The 18161-nt window shown below is 44.8% G+C and overlaps 1 protein-coding gene across 1 annotated transcript in view; it reads left to right on the top strand.

The window, feature by feature from the left end:
* Positions 1–18161, top strand: part of PLXNA3 (plexin A3) — a 147093-nt gene that overhangs the window by 46400 nt on the left and 82532 nt on the right. Inside the window, exon 3 of the mRNA XM_056540891.1 lies at positions 5219–5401. Coding sequence (XP_056396866.1) covers positions 5219–5401 — 183 coding nt within the window. The remainder of the gene's footprint in view (positions 1–5218; positions 5402–18161) is intronic.

Raw genomic sequence — 18161 nt, forward strand, 5'->3', positions numbered from 1 at the left:
TAGGTTGATAAGTGTTACTGGTGGGCCCCTTTAAATCTTTGGGATATAGATATGTAGTGCCTACATGCACCATATGCAAACAAATAGAAGAGAAAAAAGGTACCACAGAAGGCGCCTCATGTGTTACCCCAATAATGAAAAAGTAGGCAAAATGTATTATGCTAAACTTGGAGCACAATACAAATGCGCATATCAACCAGACTCAGTGGGTTACGAAGTAGCAGTAAAGTCCAGAGGAATCGCTGGGCCGTAGGGATGTGCAGACGGATGGCAGTCCGTCTGAATGGGAAGCAGCAGGTTTATGAAAAAGTCCCTCTATAGGCGCTAAATCTCGGTAATAAAATCACAAATGCAAGTTAATAATAAACGTATAGTTTAATCGCCAATGACGCGTTTCAAGTTTGAGCACCCTTCCTCAGATTGGCAATCTGAGGAAGGGTGCTCAAATCTGAAACGCGTCATTGGCTATTAAACTATGTTTACAATTGCCAACTTACATTTGTGATTTCCTTACCGAGTTTTAGCGCCTAGAGACTTTTTCATAAACCTGCTACATGCACCATATGCAGATTTGCCATTTTTACTAACTGCAAAATGGCTGTGAGGGGCTTTCCCAGAAACATCCTCAGGCTGCTGGGACATGCTGGGAGTTGTGGTTTTACAAGATGGCTTCTCTTTTGTGCACCTTTTGGTGGCAGCTTAACATCCAGACTGTGTCAGCCCACAAGTATATCAGGCGTCTGCGCCCTGAGCCCCGGGAGCGAGAGATCTGGAGAGCGCCCATTATGTAAATGTAATTAAGTCGCAGCTATTTCCGTGAGTGTCGTTGCGGCTTCAGACTGATTCCTGGATTTGTTCATCCCAATTTTCTTTTCCATTTGGTATTTTAATCTTTTGCTCACGTGCTGCTCATTCCTCCTCCTTTACCCTCTCCCTGGCTCTGGCGGATGAATTTCGGAGGGCGCTGGGCTCTGTAATTGTCCGAGGTTTTCTTGGAATACCACTTCAAAGGCGGTGTATCTCCGGCACCCTGTTATTTGTGTGTAAGTGGCTGCAAAGGCGACATTCCTATATGTGTCCATGAGGAGGGTTACCGTATACGTGGCAGAGCTGCTACCCGTCCTGAATGGGACTTTTTTCTGAGGTTGCTGGCCATACCCAGCTTTCTCAGTGACTGTCTGGGCATTCTGGGAGTTGTTGTTTTGCAATAACTGGAGAGACGCTGGTTGGATATCATTGCCTTAAGACCTCAATGTGAGTAAAAAAAAATGCACAGCGTGATTCTCCAAATAGTTATCGCCATGAGAATTATGCTCTAAGTTATCAACAATACCCATAATGCTTTATGGGTAAACTTTGATCTCAGTCTTGCAGGAGCATCGTGCATACTCTACCACCCATAGAGAAATGCTCCTGAACACTGGGTGCTTATGCCCAGTGAGTAAGGTTTATTGGTCCCATTCTGTGTAATGGGACCTATGAGCCATATTAGTTTGTTGTATGGGATAACAAGGCATCCAGACTTCCCAGTATGCATGTAGACCAGTGGTCTCCAAACTGCAGCCCTCCAGATGTTGCAAAACTAAAACTTCCAGCATACAGCTCTTAGGGTATATAGCAGTGGTCCCAGCATACAGCTCTCAGTGTATATAGCAATGGTTCCAGCACACAGCTCTGTGTGTATAGCAGTGGTCCTAGCAAGCAGCTCTCAGGGTATATAGCAGTGGTCCCAACAGGCGGCTCTCAGGGTATATAGCAATGGTCCCAATATGCAGCTCTCAGTGTGTGTGTGTGTGTGTGTATATATATATATATATATATATATATATATATATATATATATATATATATATATATATATATGTATGTGTGTGTGTGTGTGTGTGTGTGTGTGTGTGTGTGTGATCTCAGCATGCAGCTCTCAGGATGTATAGCAGTGGTCCCAGCATACAGATCTCTGGATATATAGCAATTTTCTTGGAAAATTATTGATTGGCCATCAATGAGCCCAGAATCCCCACTTATAAAGGACATTCCCAGACCCTTTATTGTTTATCCAGACCCAACCTGCCCGTACCTTCGGCTGAGTCGGGTAACGCAGTTCAACCTAATCAATGTACTGATCCTAAACCTTGCCATGCACATCAGTCATGTGCCAACCAAACCCACCAATGAAGCTCCATATAGAGGAGCATGATGACAATGTGAACAAACTCTAAACTGCCCCAACGTGCCCAGAGTCAGAGAAAGCCTCCCATCTCTGTGAGCTCTTTCAGACATCCAATAAGATCCAAGAATTTCCCCAAATTCTTTGGCCCACACACTTTTTTGTTCTAAGGAGTCCTAGAGGACGGAGCCTGGCATGGGATTTTCCAGTCTCTCCTCCCCCTGGGCACCCTAGCTCCCTTATACCTACTCCTATTGGGTGCACACAAGGCACATAACATATTCAAGGGTTCATGATGACTGGAAATGCTTCATAATGTCCCCAGGGATGGAGTGTATAGACATGTATGGAGTTATAGACATGGTCCTTTCACCTCCATGTGGCAGCCAACAACCCCATTGCCAGGCGTGCACAGTAACTGGATAATCGGGCCCATGTTGTATAGCCCATATATAGTAAAAAAATTCATAATACAACAAAATAAGAACATTTCACATTGTAACTGGATCTGTGATTGTGATATGGGAAATAGCCAAGCCAATGCATTCGTCAGAAGTCTCTCTACTGCTTGGCGTCGTGCCCATTCAGACGTGCCAATCCCACAGCCCAAGTTCTGTATGTATGAAAGGCTTTGAGGCAAGAATCCCGCAGAAGAAGACACATGCACTGTATTCTGCAGATTGCGGGGGCAGGAGGAAGCTTGTGGGGTAATTATGGAATAAGACGTCTTGTTGTATCTTAGAAGTGTTTGCCTTCAGCTCCTTCCATTGTTCTCTTCTATGATGGCCCCGACCTGTTGTGTCCCTACATGGAAATATAACATTTCAACATACATTGTGCTTTGTTTGGGCAACCTAGTTACACGTGAGTAATCCCATAAAAAGCACAGAATATACACTGATCTACCATAAAAAATAATCACATGCCGAATATTGTATGGGTCCATCTCGTGGACTCCATAAAACTCATCAATGTATCCAGGAGGAAGTTTTTCAGCAGTTTGCTTTACAGCAGCTTTTCTGTGGGATCGGTCCAAACTGAGAGATGAATCAACCCCATTAACCTGATCCCAAATAAAACTGTATGTTCCTTAGCTCAATCTGTTCAGCCGCTCCCAAGATATAGCACAATCTTGCTGTATGCAAATTAACTCTTATCTGCACTGGAGGCGGAGCTGAAGACTTATCTGCACCTCTTACCCCTGCACCTCTGAGTTTATTTGCGTAACAATATGCAAATGAACTCTTATATGCACTGGTGGTGGATCTGAAGACTATCTGCACCTCTGACCCTGCCCCCTGGGACCCAGGGGGCAGGGTCAGAGGTGCAGATAGTCTTCAGACCCGCCTCCAGTGCATATAAGAATTCATTTGCATATTGTTTGTGCTTTATGTTGGGTACAGCTGAACGGATTGGGGTAAGGAATAAATCATTTTACCCAGATCATCTGCACTAACCACTTGTATATTCAGCTTAGTGGGGTGATCCATCTGTCAGTTTCCCTTTAAACATATGGCATGTCGTCACCTAACCTTTATTTAAAGGGGAACTTTGGTATTTAACAATTTATCCCCGATCTACTGGATAGGGGATAAGTGTCTGATCACTGGATCTCCAGCTCTCCCATAGAGATGCATTGAGGGGGTTGTCAAACAGCGCTGCGTTTGGAGGTCAATGCAGCTCCATGCATGGGGAGAGCCGGGGCGCCCAGCAAGAGCTTGCGGGCGATCCCAGCGTTCGGACACTGTCCAAACAGATACTTATCCCCTATCCTGGGAATAGGGGATAAGTTAAGTACTGGGGTTCCCCTTTTAAAGAATATACTCTTTTTCGTTGGGTTAATGGTGTTCATTCATTCTTTGGAGGACTAGCATTATGGGCAGACTGAATGGCCCATGTGATGTTTATCTGCCATAAGTCTATGTTTATGTATAAAAAGCCCCCATTAACTGGGTGACAACAAATACGTCTATCATTACAGCTCCCACAATGGAGATCAGACTGGTTTCAATATACCACCCGCCTTTATCACAATGGGGGTCTACTGGTGACATTTGTCTCTGTATATTTGTACAGTTGCAGCTTTTCGACTGGGTTATACTTTGTAATATCCTTAACGTTTATCTCCGATGGACGGAAAATCTAAGTCGGTTCTGGACTGTATTGAACGCTCATGATGATCCCTATGGGGACTACAGTGGCAGCCATATTGATTGTCTCCCAGCTTTTCCCATAAAACTAAGAAACTGCCGAGTAGAATTTTTTATCTTCCTAGCGGCAGAGGACGACTCAAGGATATTTATTGGGGATGTTTTTGATTTTCGGTGGAAATGCTCTATAAACCTGAAGAAGTATTACCTATAAAACCACGGCTTTCATTAGGAAAATGTGTGTCTTAATGGGAATGACGCATACCGAGCTGTAAATCATCGCCGATACGAGTCACCTTGGCTCGCGGCTGCCTTTATAGGAAATGATCCGTGACTGTTACTATAACAAATGCTTTATTCGCTTTTCTTTTTCTATTATTTTGTTTAATTTTTTTACTTATTAACACATTAGCTAGCGATCTTTGGAACTGTGAATCCTAGCATGCTTGCTGTCTTTCTATCTCTTGCACTGAGCTAATTTTGCCTTCTGCTTCATTGTCGAGGCTGGTGGCTACATGTTGACCACTGTCGAGGCTGGTGAACGCATGTTGACCACTGTCGAGGCTGGTGACCAAATGTTGACCACTGTCGAGGCTGGTGACCTACATGTTGACCACTGTCGAGACTGGTGACCTACGTGTTGACCACTGTCAAGGCTGGTAACCTACGTGTTGACCACTGTCGAGACTGGTGACCTACGTGTTGACCACTGTCGATGCTGGTGGACCTACGTGTTGACCACTGTCGATGCTGGTGACCTACGCGTTGACCACTGTGGAGGCTGGTGGCTGCAAGTTGACCACTGTCGAGGCAGGTGACCACATTGGTTGGGCGCCACTGGGTGTAGGTGATGGTCGTATTAATGTCATGTAACATCTCAACAATTTTTTTTCTTTTCCAGCCTATGCCTATTCAAGATGACTTCTGTGGCCTTGCCTTAAATCAACCCATTGGTGGTCTGAAAGTGATCGAGGGGCTTCCGCTTTTTGAAGATAAAACAGATGGCATGGCTAGCGTTGCAGCTTACAGCTACAATGGGCATTCTGTAGTTTTTGTGGGCACCCGAGCTGGAACTCTGAAAAAGGTGAGTGCTTCTACTAAAGACCAATGTAGAGTGGAAAACGTGGTACTGTTATTAGCCACTGTTGGGGTAGAGTAGGACTACCTCGATATGAAGGACATGAGACACTGTAATGCACTTCACTTGCCTTATCCCAGCAATCTTCATCCTCAAGCCACATTATAAGTTTATGGGGCCGTGCAGAGGAGCTGGATTAAAGTGCGCTACCCCTCTGCTCGTTCTTTCAATCGGGGGGGGGGGGGTTCTCAGCATTGAGACCCCGACTGATCAAAACATTTGACGTGTCTCTGTGACACATGATGGATTGAAATCTGGCATGAATTTCTGCTGTGGATGTACCACAGGATCCTCAAAGGGTTTGCAACAGATCTGTTTTAGGATTAACCCCGTTGTTATTCAGTTGGGCTGATCCTCACCATTTCCTCCTGTTAAATGCCTCTTATGTCTATCGGAAATATCTACCATGGAAATGCTCTATTGCATGTGAACTGTATTGTGGAGACTCTATTAATATGGCATCAAGAATGTACATCTAGATCCATTCGAAGAAAAAAACGTGACCCAGATTTATCACTCTGGAGTTATTTGCCAAAAGTGACCAATCACAGCTTGGCTTCAGCAATCACACCCGTTTTTGATAAATCCAGGACTGTGTGGAACACATCAGAGCTATACTTCTTGGATAGATCTGGCACCAGTCGTGGTTGTTTAGGGCTGTCGCCGTTGTGTTTGCTGGTGATATGAAAAAAACTGTGACCCGTGGCCGAATGTGACCTGAGCTCTTGAACTCAGCGCACTCAGCCCTCCTCAGTGCTGATCGCTCTTAGGTTTTAGGGTTTAGGATACGGTTAGGAGTTAGGATTAGGGGTAAGTGTTAGGGATATGGGTTAGCATTATGGATTATGGGTTAGGATTAGGAGTTAGGATTGAGGTAAGGGTTAGGATTAGGAATTTGGGGCTAGCATTTGAGGTTAGGGGTTAGTATACGTGCTAGGGGTTAGGATTTGGAATGGGGGCTAGGATTAGAGGTTAGGGGTTAGGATACGTGTTAGGGGTTAGGATTAGGGGTTAGCGTTAGGGATATGGGTTAGCATTAGGGATTATGGGTTAGGATTACGGGTTAGAATTGAGGTAAGGGTTAGGGGTTAGGGTTAGGAATGAGGGCTAGTATTTGAGGTTAGGGGTTAGGATACGGGTTAGTGGTTAGGATTAGGGATATGGGTTAGCATTAGGGATTATGGGTTGGGATTATGATTGAGGTAAGGGTTAGGGGTTAGGATTAGGAATGGGGGCTAGGATTAGAGGTTAGGATACATGTTAGGGGTTAGGATTAGGGGCTAGAATTAGGGGCTAGGATTAGGAATGGGGGCTAGGATTAGGAATGGGGGCTAGGATTAGGAATGGGGGCTAGGATTAGGAATGGGGGCTAGGATTAGGAATGGGGGCTAGGATTGGGGTTAGTATTAGGGATAGGGGTTAGGGAGGGAGATGGAGCCGGCTGTAAAGCAGATGTGTCCCTGTGTGGAGGTAACATTCCGCTACAGGGACACCGTTTTCTTCATTACACCGGCTGGCATTGTACCGTAGTGATGTGGTAATTTCCTTTTCTCCTCCAGGGCTATAGTCATGATATTTGTTGCCGGTCACCTTCTCCATTTTTATGTGTTGCGGTAATTTTATAACTATTGTTTTTTTTGCATAATATGCGGGAAGGAAATAAGAAACATTAGACAAAGCTTCAGGGCATATTTTGTTGCAGACGTTCCTGTATATTCATGCAGTGACGGTATATCGCCCAGAGGTCGGGCACAAGGAGAGAATGAAGGGGATGCTGCGTGGGCGTAGTGCTGTGTTGTCTTCTGAATTTCTCAATATGCAGCAGCCCCAGGGGTGATCCCACAATTAAACGTCATTCCTGATTTATATGATAGGGGATAGATCTCTCAAAAATCATAAAAAATGGTGTCCGGGTAATTGGGCAGCAGTGCACATGCTTATCCACTATTTTATTCTCGGTCTATGGCAGTGTTCCCCAACCAGCGTGCCTCCAGCTGTTGCAAAACTACAACTCCCAGCATGCCCGGAAAGCCGTTGGCTGTCCGGGCAAGCTGGGAGCTGTAGTTTTGCAACAGCTGGAGGCACGCTGGTTGGGAATCGCTGCTCTATGGGACTACTGAACAGTTCAGTGCTCAGCGATGTTCTGAATCCCCCGTAGAGCATGGCCGATCAGCTAGATATCCCCTATCCTATAGATAAGGCAAAACATTTATTCTTGGGTTCTCCTTTAACACGAATATGCCCAGACTTCAGTTCTGTGCACAGACAAGTGGCTGGGGAGGGAGGAAAAAATGTAGTGCAGCACCCCCTTTATATTCCCCATGGGTGGTGGTCCTGGTTCCCCAGGACTGGTAGGGAGACCCCTAGAGGTCATTTTTTCAAAGTGGAAAATTAAATAGAAAGAAGCATATTTTTTAATAACATGCTATAGGAAAGTTATTCTGCATACATTAATCTATGATATATCAAAAGTTATTTTTGATGAAAGGTACCCTTTAAGATTATGGGGGTCTTAACGGTCACCCTTCCTCATGATCTGACACTTATCCTCTATAAAGGGATTAACGGATTTAACTTGGAATACCCCTTTAACATGAATAGACCACCATGGGTATGCCGGGCTTTATGTTGGTGTACGTTTGTTTTTTGTGGGAAGGTTATGGAGGGTAATATAATCCTATAGCACGGATGGGCACCGGCTAGGCCCAGGTATAGAGTGGCGAAGTGGGATGAAGGAAACGGTAGGAGCAACACTCAGGGTTTTGGCACATGATATAAGTGACGGCTTTTATAGATCGGCCTTCACCCCGACGGGGGGAAAGGACAGAGAATTCATCATGTAGCGCCATAAATCCTGACTGCCATACCGATGATTAGTCGAGAGCTTTGTGTGCCCAGATCTCGCCACTTCATGTTGTTCCTGTAATCAGCTCCGAGCCTCCGCCATTGTCTCGTAGACAGCGTATGTATAATTCTGTTTACACAGCCGACCCTTTATCCCCGGGCACTTATACCTTAATATAATTCACACACTCGACCCATTCATGGTATACAGACTCATTGTACCGTCACATACTGTTCACACTCCCCCCAAATCTGTATTAACGCCGTACTGAGACCTCTTAGGTGTTGGAACCATTGTAAATAATACGATGGAAGGTGAATATTGAGTTAGTCTTGAGAGTTTAATTGTCTTGGCAGGAACGTGACCTTGGGGATCTATAAATTAAGGCCAAGCACGAGGCTGCAGTAACTACATGTACGTAGATGAATTAGTATTATATACCTGTGCAGGATATATGTGGATTTTACGTCTATAAAGCTTTTATGCCTTTAAAGGTCGTACATTGGATTATCGTGTCCCTTTCATTCATGGGAATCAAGACCAGGAACAAGTAGTAACTCAAAAAGATGTTTTGAGCCATAAAGTTTTCCAACCAGGGTGCCTCCAGCTGTTGTAAAACTACAACTCCCAGCATGCCCGGATCGTCTCTGCTGCTTTACTACAATTATGCGTGCTCCTACTCCTTATGTGTTGTCACTGCTCACTGTCCCTCACAGAGATCTTCACCTAGCAAATGCTATGTCTAAAATGGGCGCTGAAGTTATGTTCATAGACCATTGTTTCCCAACAAATGCTTGGAGTTGTTGTTTTGCAACAGCTGGAGGCACCTCCATTGAGAAACACTGCCTTAGACTATGTTCACACGGCTGAATGTCCACCTGGAAAATTACTTAGTGGATGTTCCGCAGACAGCAGGTGTCGGCAGAACATGCCGGGGCTAGGTCCACTCGAGAATGCGCCGTCTCCATTGACATGTCAATTCTTTCTGCATAGGCCAGAAATGAAATTTCGCCGTTTTCACGGTGCAGCAGAATCCCATTGAAAACAATGGGACTCTGCTGCAACGGAATTTTTGTACAAAAATTTTCTGGCGGATTTTGCTCGATAATTCTTGTGTGTGAACAAGGCCTGAGACTATGTTCACGCGGCATATTTATTGCGGAATGCCCCCTAGGAAAAATTTCCACCAGGTGCCGGCACAGCATGCCGATGCTAGGATCGCTCAGAATTCAGATTCCACAGGAATAATTGACTTATCACTTCTTTCTGCAGAGGCAGGGATCCAGAATTTCCACAGAAGATTCTGATGTGGAATTTCCACCGTGTGCACGGTGCAGCAGAACCCAATTGAAAACAATCAGACTCTGCTGCAACGCAATTCTGAATTATTCAGCCGGATTCGGCACATAAATTCCGCTGTGTGAACCAGGATTAAAGGGGTACTCCGGTGGAAAACATTATTATTTTTTTTTAAATCATCTGGTGCCAGAAAGTTAAACAGATTTGTAAATTACTTCTATTAAAAAATCTTTACCCTTCCAGTACTTTTTAGCAAGCTGTATGCTACAGAGGAAATTATTTTCTTTTTGAATTTCTTTTTTGTCTTGTCCACAGTGCTCTCTGCTGACACCTCTGTCCATGTCGGGAACTGTCCAGAGCGGCATAGGTTTGCAATGGGCATTTTCTCCTGCTCTGGACAGAGAGCTGCTAAAAAGTACTAGAAGGGTAAAGTTTTTTTAATAGAAGTAATTTACAAATCTGTTGGCACCAGTTGATAAAAATAAATAAATACAATGTTTTCTACCAGAGTACCCCTTTAAGACCGACAACGTGTCTGGACCAGGACAGGAGCTCTTTTTCGGTTACATCATCCTTACTTATATGATGTTATGGTCTTTGATATCCCGGGTGCCTAAGAGTCTCTGTGCGGGTGGTCTCATGGGTGGTTGGTGACCATCATTGGAGTAAAGTCTTTTGATAAAATCTAGTCATTCTCTCTGACTACTTTTGACACGTCTGTTTTAGGTCATACCTGTATTCTCCGTGAAATGACAATTCTGAAGCTTATTTCCCTCTTGGGCCCCTTTCACACTACCGTTACGTTCCTGCATTCAGCAATGACAGGTCATGAAAAAATGGATGAAATAACTGAACACAATGGATGATAACTGATGACCAATTTTGACGGACATCCTGTCAAAATAACATCCGCGTGCCACCCGTTATCGCCCGTTATCGCCCGTTATCGCCCGTTATTTTATGTCTGTCATTTTATTTCCATGTGATTTCCAGGTTGTGATGCTGTTCTGAGCACGCTCAGTACAAAAAACGGATGATTAAAAAACAGACAATAACGGATGTCATTTGTGAACATCCGTCACCCATAGACTCCAATGTTAAATTTTAACAACAGTTATTCCACCGTTATTTTGGACGGAACAAAAATCACTGCATGCACCGTTAATTGCCCCTTCAAAAATAACCGATGCTAAAGGATGGTCAAAAAAATCCCATTGACATGAATGGGATTTTTTCAGGGCCGTTTTCAGGACTATCTGACGGGAGTTCATGACGGAGGTTTTTACAGGAGGATAATGGTAGTTGGAAAGGGGCCTAACTCTGCATTTTGCCGTTCTTCTGTTATGCCTCCTGTAATATTTATGAATATATTGACAACTGGGCGTTACCATTTCCTCTGCTGGAAAGGGTGTGTCCCTACCCAATCTGACATTGTCCACTGTGACTGGACAGAGTCAGAGTAGGTACACCCCATCCCCCAACTAGTAACCCCTGGTCTTTATAGGATTCCAGGAGGAATAACAGAGGAACTGCCTAATGAATTTTTTAAATAATTCTCAAAAAAATAGTTTTTTTTTAAGAATACAAATATTTAGAAAAATAGACATGTCAGGGTGCGGTGACAAGTTTTATTTAAGTAGTGACCCCCTCTGTTTCCCTTCACGCTCCAATTTGTTCTGTCAGCCGTTGGACGGTCGTCTACAGGTCGTGGTTGATGAGTCGGTCCCAGTGAACCTAAGTAGAACATATGTTTCCTATACTCCTCTTTAAGCCCTGTCCCTGCGACGCTCAGTCCGTGATCCGTACTAAATCAGGTAGATTTTTTTTTTCCTGGGGTTTGATAGACGAGAATGTGGTTATGGAGCTTAGCTCCAAGGGCAGGCGGCCCAGGGGAGAGGCGGAACATTAAACTTTTCATAAAACGGTGTGAAATCTGAGTCCGCGGCGCACAATCCTTCGCAGCTGGAATCCATTAGCACACTCCTGTTTTACACATTTCTTTTTGGTCCAGCTCATATTTATGTCTCGGGCACGTCAATGTTTCTCTCTGGCTTTTAGTCCCCCCTACTTTACCCTACATTTAGCTGGTCGTGTCCCATTGTGTGGCGACCATTTATATATTTCATCTTAGACTATTGTAGTCTTGGTTCATTCATCATTCATGATCTGACCAAGAGCGTCATAACATCTATGTCTACATAGTCCTCAAGGTGCCCATAAATACATTAGATGAATATTACCTAAACCTAATGATTTCAGCAAGACTGGTGTTCCAACTTTTGCCCAGATGCCGATGTCGCGGAGGAAAAAGAGAATCGGTCATGTTTGATCTCAACGTCTGTGTTTTTTTTTTTTTTGTTGTTCTCATAATATGTAACCAATGTGTTGGCCATCCTGGTTGAGGACACATGTACGCTCAGCAGCATATTCATGGCAGGTCGCAAGGAGTAGAAGTCAGCCCATGATTGATTTTTTTGTTTTGGTTCAAGATTAGACCTGCATAACTAGCCATCTGTTCAAAGGACGACCTTAAAAGGGTACTCCACTGGCCAGCGTTTGGAACTAAATGTTCTGAATGCTGTTTTTGCGCTGCGGGGTAGGCCACGCCTCTCGTGATGCCACCTCCCACAGACCTGCATTGAAGGTGTGTGGCCGTGACATCACGAGGGCGTGGCCGACCCTCACAGCACAAAAACAGCGTTCAGAACATTTAATTCTAAATGCTGGCCAGTGGAGTACCCCTTTAAAGGGGTACTCCGGCCCTGAGACATCTTATGCCCTATCCAAAGGATAGGGGATAAGATGTCTCGCCGCGGTGGTCCCGCCGCTGGGGACCCCCGCAATCTTGTATTCGCCACCCGCCTGTTTGGGCTGCACGCCGCGGTGCCAGCTCACAAACAGCCGGGTGGCGACCACAGGGCCGGAGTATCGTGACGTCACGACTCCGCCCCCGTGTGACGTCACCTCCCGCTATGCAAGTCTTTGGGAGGGGGTGTGACGATCACAGATCAAAGGTTCACCTTAATGATTGTTTCATCGGATCTGATCACCATCGGGCCTACATAATGATCCTTCAGGTCAAAGGGTCACTTTAATGATTGGTTCATCGGGTCTGATCACCATCGGGCCTACATAATGATCCTTTAGGTCAAAGGGTCACTTTAATGATTGGTTCATCGGGTCTGTTTACTATTGGACCTGCGCATTTCATAGGATCAGAAAGGGGATCGAATGGGAAACCCTATTATGATAAAACCTAAACTCAGACAAACCTGCAGGTAGTCGATCACCTAATCTGATATATGAAATATTTTTGGCCCACGGTTGGGTAAAAAGTCTACCGCTCAACAGATAATCCAGAAGCCTATTGGAAAAGTTGGGTTTCTTTAGGTCCTTGGCTGTCAGAGCAGTGAGGATGAATGACGATCCTAAGATGACGGGGCAGAACTTTTTATGTTTTTTCTCATTTTTTATTGGGGGAAGTTTGACAAGTCTACGGGGAGAAGGAGGAAACAGAGGAAGTAAAATATGAGAGGAAATAAACAAGCCGGGTACAAGTGAGTACAAACAAGCACAATGGCAATTTTAATAAGCCGCAACAAAGCAATAATAACAATATGAAGCTTAAGCACATAAAATGCCAAAAATTAACGCGGATGCCAAACTAAACAAAGGCGCATATTACATCTGAGGAAGGGAAACACAATGGAGAACATAAAAATTCCTACAATGGGAAATATTGCCATAAAAAAAAAAACTCTGAAAGCCGCAGATAGCAGTGTAGGAAAGGATAGAAAAGAAAAAGGAGCATATACACCCTATCTTAGAAGTCCTCATCCTGTGGCAAAACTACAACTCCCAGCATGCTCTGACAGTCCAAGATTAAAGAAGAGGAAAAACAGCTTATTTCTTAACAAAACAGCACCACATCTACCCTCAGGTTGTGTGTGGTATTGCAGCTCAGTTCCATTGAAGTGAATGGGGCCAAGGTGTAATACCACACACGACCTGAGGACAGGAGTGGTGCTGTTTTTTGGAAGAAATTAGCTCTATTTCTATTCCTGGACAACCCTTTTTAGGATCAGCTGTAGAAGAGCACATCCGTAAGAACACAAAATGGTAAAAATAGTTGTGGCTTGGGGGGGGTATCCGTAAGGGCATAATATGGTACAAAGAGGTGCAGCTTGAGGGGCATCTGAAAAGTGTGCAATATGATTTAAATAAGTGCAGGTCAATGGGCAAACTCAAGGGCACAATATGAAACCGGTGCAAATTAGAGGGTAACCAAATGGGCACAATGAGGTCCAAGTAGGTGTGGATCAGGGGGCAAATCATAGAGCACAGTAGGTGCAGATTCGGAGTAACCGAAAGGGCACAGGATGGTACAAGTAGGTGCAGGTCAAGGGACATCCGCAAGAACACAATATGGACTAAATAATTGTGGGTCAAGGGCAACCCCAAGGGGCACAATATAGAACAAATATGGGCAGCTTAAGGGGAAACCTGAAGAATATGAAACAAATAGGTGCACATTAGGGGCCAACCACAAGTGTACAATATGGTTCAAAAAATCAGGAGGCAACTCCCAGGGTAGAAGGAGGTCCACAAAGGTGTGTGGTTCAAATGCCCCCCTACCGCCCTGGCAATCAAAAAGTTGCTCCCCAGTTGCTCCCCAGTCGCCAACTATTCAGACCATACTGTGCTCTTGGAGTTGCCCCCTCAGGGGGCAACTCCAAGAGCACAGTATGGTCTGAATAGTTGGCGATTGGGGGAGCAACTTTTTGATGGCTGTGGATAATTTTTGGAGGCCAGAGCAGTTTCTTACACAACATCCGCTGACCTATAATGGGCCAGTTTGGCGTCAGAGTTGTTGGCTCAGTGTCCAGAGGCTGACTAACATCAGATGTTTGTGGTTCGGCCTTAGCCAATGACTAACATGCGGAGGTTCCAGAGGTTCGTGGTGGTCATCGCGGCGGCCCCTCTATCCGGTTAATTCATCCCACCTGCTATTTACAGCCTCTCTCGCTGCCTTCATTACCGGCCTCGTTCCATACCTCGCCCCCCGGGGAGCGCGCCGTGTTTTGCTTTGGGAGATCATTTACATTTGCTGCGCCGGTTGCATTGGATATAATTATCATTAACTAGTGATTAGCTTTGTGGTGTATCCCAGGGCAACAGATCGCAGCTGCCTCATAGGAAACAGGTAGCAATATAAAGAGCGGAAAGAATAAATTTACTATTATGTGCTCCAGAATGGATAACACAACAGAAGAGCACCACAGCGCCACCCTATTCCGTAGGCTGTTTCTGGTACTGCATCACCGTGAATGGCACAGACATAACATTGCCTGTCTACCAGTCTCATTTCTGGACACTAGGGCCAATAACGCTCCTAATTTTTGGGAACATACAAGGGTTCCCTATAACGACCTGTAGATGTGGGCGCGCTCAGGTGTGAACCCACAGTCCCATTGCTGCATGCTTGTGGTGTCTGCCTGATGACTAGGGAATAGACCTTCAGCTGTTGCAAAACTATAACTCCCAGCATGTCCAGACAGCTAATAGATATTTAGCTGTTGCAAAACTACAACTCCCAGCATGCCCGGACACCCAATAGATCTTCAGCTGTCGCAAAACTACAACTCCCAGCATGCCCAGACAGCTAATAGATATTTAGCTGTTGCAAAACTACAATTCCCAGCATGCCCGGACACCCAATAGATCTTCAGCTGTCGCAAAACTACAACTCCCAGACGAGCATGGCTTGCACATATCTTTTTTTTATCCCTTTAAGGGGTACTCCGGTGGAAAACACTTTATTTTTATTTATTTATTTATTTTTTAAATCAACTGGTGCCAGAAAGTTAAACAGATTTGTAAATTACTTCTATTAAAAAATCTTTACCCTTCCAGTACTTATTAGCTGCTGTATGCTATAGAGGAAATTATTTTCCTTTTGAATTTCTTGTCTTGTCCACAGTGCTCTCACCTGATGCCCGTATCAGGAACTGTCCAGAGCAGGAGAAAATCCCCATAGCAAACCTATGCTGCTCTGGACAGTTCCTGACACGGACAGAGGTGTCAGCAGAGAGCACTGTGGACAAGACAAACAAGAAATTGAAAAGGAAAAAAAAAGCTGCTAAAAGTACTGGAAGGATTAAGATTTTTAAATAGAAGTAATTTACAAATCTGTTTAACTCTCTGGCACCAGTTCATTTAAAAAAATAAATTAAATGAAAAAAAGTTTTCCACCGGAGTACCCGGAGGAGGTGGTCTCCAAACTGTAGACCTCCAGATGTTGCAAATAGTATTTAACGCGAATATTTGAAATGCAAAATTTTCCCGTGAATATCGGCACTTGACAAATTAGCGAATATTTTGAATATAATGATATATATTCGTAATGACAATTTTTTTTTTTTTTTTTACGCAATTTTTTGTTTATGCAAATTTATGCAAATATCAGCACTTTCAGACTGGACACTGATCCCTCCCTTTTTTTAGGTGAAAGATATAATTGCACATGCGCACTATGCAAATTTCATTGCAAATTTTTGCATGGGGCAGAAAAAAAAGAACAAACATAGCGAATATGTGAATTTCGAGAACATAGGACAAATATTCGTCCATATATTCACAAAATATCGCGAATCCGAATATGGCCCCTGCCGCTCATCACTAGTTGCAAAAACTACAACTCCCAGCATGCCCGGACACCCAATAGATCTTCAGCTGTCACAAAACTACAACTCCCAGACGAGCAGGGCTTGCACATTTCATTAAGGAGGTGGTCTCCAAACTGTAGACCTCCAGATGTTGCAAAAACTACAACTCCCAGCATGCCCGGACAGCCAATGGCTGCCCGGGCATGCTGGGAGTTGTAGTTTTGCAACATCTGGAGGATCACCATTTGGAGACCACTGGCCAGGGTATGTTCTCGCTACAGAATCAGGAATTCCGCTCGGAAATTCCGCTGCAATAATCTAGCACTGGCAGAATTTCAGCGGCGGAAATTTTCCACCGCGGAAATTAAATCGCCAAAAGAATTAACTTGTTAATTCTTTCCTTGTAATTACGAGCGGACTGCATTTTTGCCACTCGTGACAGCGCAGGTGCGGGGTGCCCTTGCGGCGAAGAATTTTGGCGGCGGGCGCTCATACGGAATCACCGACCCACAACATATCCGGGCGGAGATTCCACAGTGTGAACACGTGGATTTCTATTTACCTCCTTCCCGGAGAGTAGGGCCAATAACCCTCTTAATTTTTGGGAGGATACAAGGGTCCCCTATTCCGACCTGTAGATGTGGGCGCGCTCAGGTGTGAACCCGCAGTCCCAGCGCCGCACGCTTGTGGTGCCAGCCCTACGACTAGAATCCTCCTTCATGTGAACATGGAGTCCATACATAATGAATGAGTGATATGAAGGTAATTAACTACAAGTGCATTAGACAATGTATTATTAAAGAGCCGCTGCTTCACAGAAATGGAGGGTTTAAAGGCGATCCGGGGATTATTTACTTATCTGGTAATCCCTTTTATGTTAGGGAACCAATAAGCCAGGTAAGTGGGTGCAAACGTCTAAATAACCCCACACTTGAAACAATGATCTTTGAAGAGTTGTACAAGCCCTCTTGCCTTGGAAAAGTGTTAGGAGGGGGTTACACATCTCGTCCTTCTCCCCCCTAAGGAAGTGGTATCCAAACTGTGGACCTCCAGCTGTTGCAAAACTACAATTCTCAGCATTCTCGAACAGCCAATTAACCTTCAGCTGTTGCAAAACTACAACTCCCCGCACACCTGAACACCCAGTGCACCTTCAGCTATTACAAAACTACAACTCTCAGCATGACCAGACAGACAATGGACTTTCAGCTGTTGCAAAACTACAACTCCCAGCATACCCGGACAGCCAGTGCACCTTCAGCTATTGCAAAACTACTACTCCCAGCATGCCCATACAGCCAATGAACCTTCAGCTGTTGCAAAACTACAACTCCCAGCATACCCAGACAGCCAATGAACCTTCAGCTGTTGCAAAACTACAACTGCCAGCATGCCCGGCAGACAATGGACCTTCAGCTGTTGCAAAACTACAATTCTCAGCATGCCCGAACAGCCAATTAACCTTCAGCTGTTGCAAAACTGCAACTCCCCGCATACCTGAACACCCAGTGCACCTTCAGCTATTACAAAACTACAACTCCCAGCATGACCAGACAGACAATGGACTTTCAGCTGTTGCAAAACTACAACTCCCAGCATGCCCGGCAGACAATGGACCTTCAGCTGTTGCAAAACTACAACTCCCAGCATACCCGGACAGCCAGTGCACCTTCAGCTATTGCAAAACTACTACTCCCAGCATGCCCATACAGCCAATGAACCTTCAGCTGTTGCAAAACTACAACTCCCAGCATGCCCGGCAGACAATGGACCTTCAGCTGTTGTAAAACTACAACTCCCAGCATGCCCAGACAGCCAATTGACCTTCAGCTGTTGCAAAACTACAACTCCCAGCATGCCCGGCAGACAATGGACCTTCATCTGTTGTAAAACTACA

Source organism: Hyla sarda, chromosome 9 (genome assembly GCF_029499605.1).
Source record: "Hyla sarda isolate aHylSar1 chromosome 9, aHylSar1.hap1, whole genome shotgun sequence".
NCBI lineage: Eukaryota > Metazoa > Chordata > Amphibia > Anura > Hylidae > Hyla > Hyla sarda.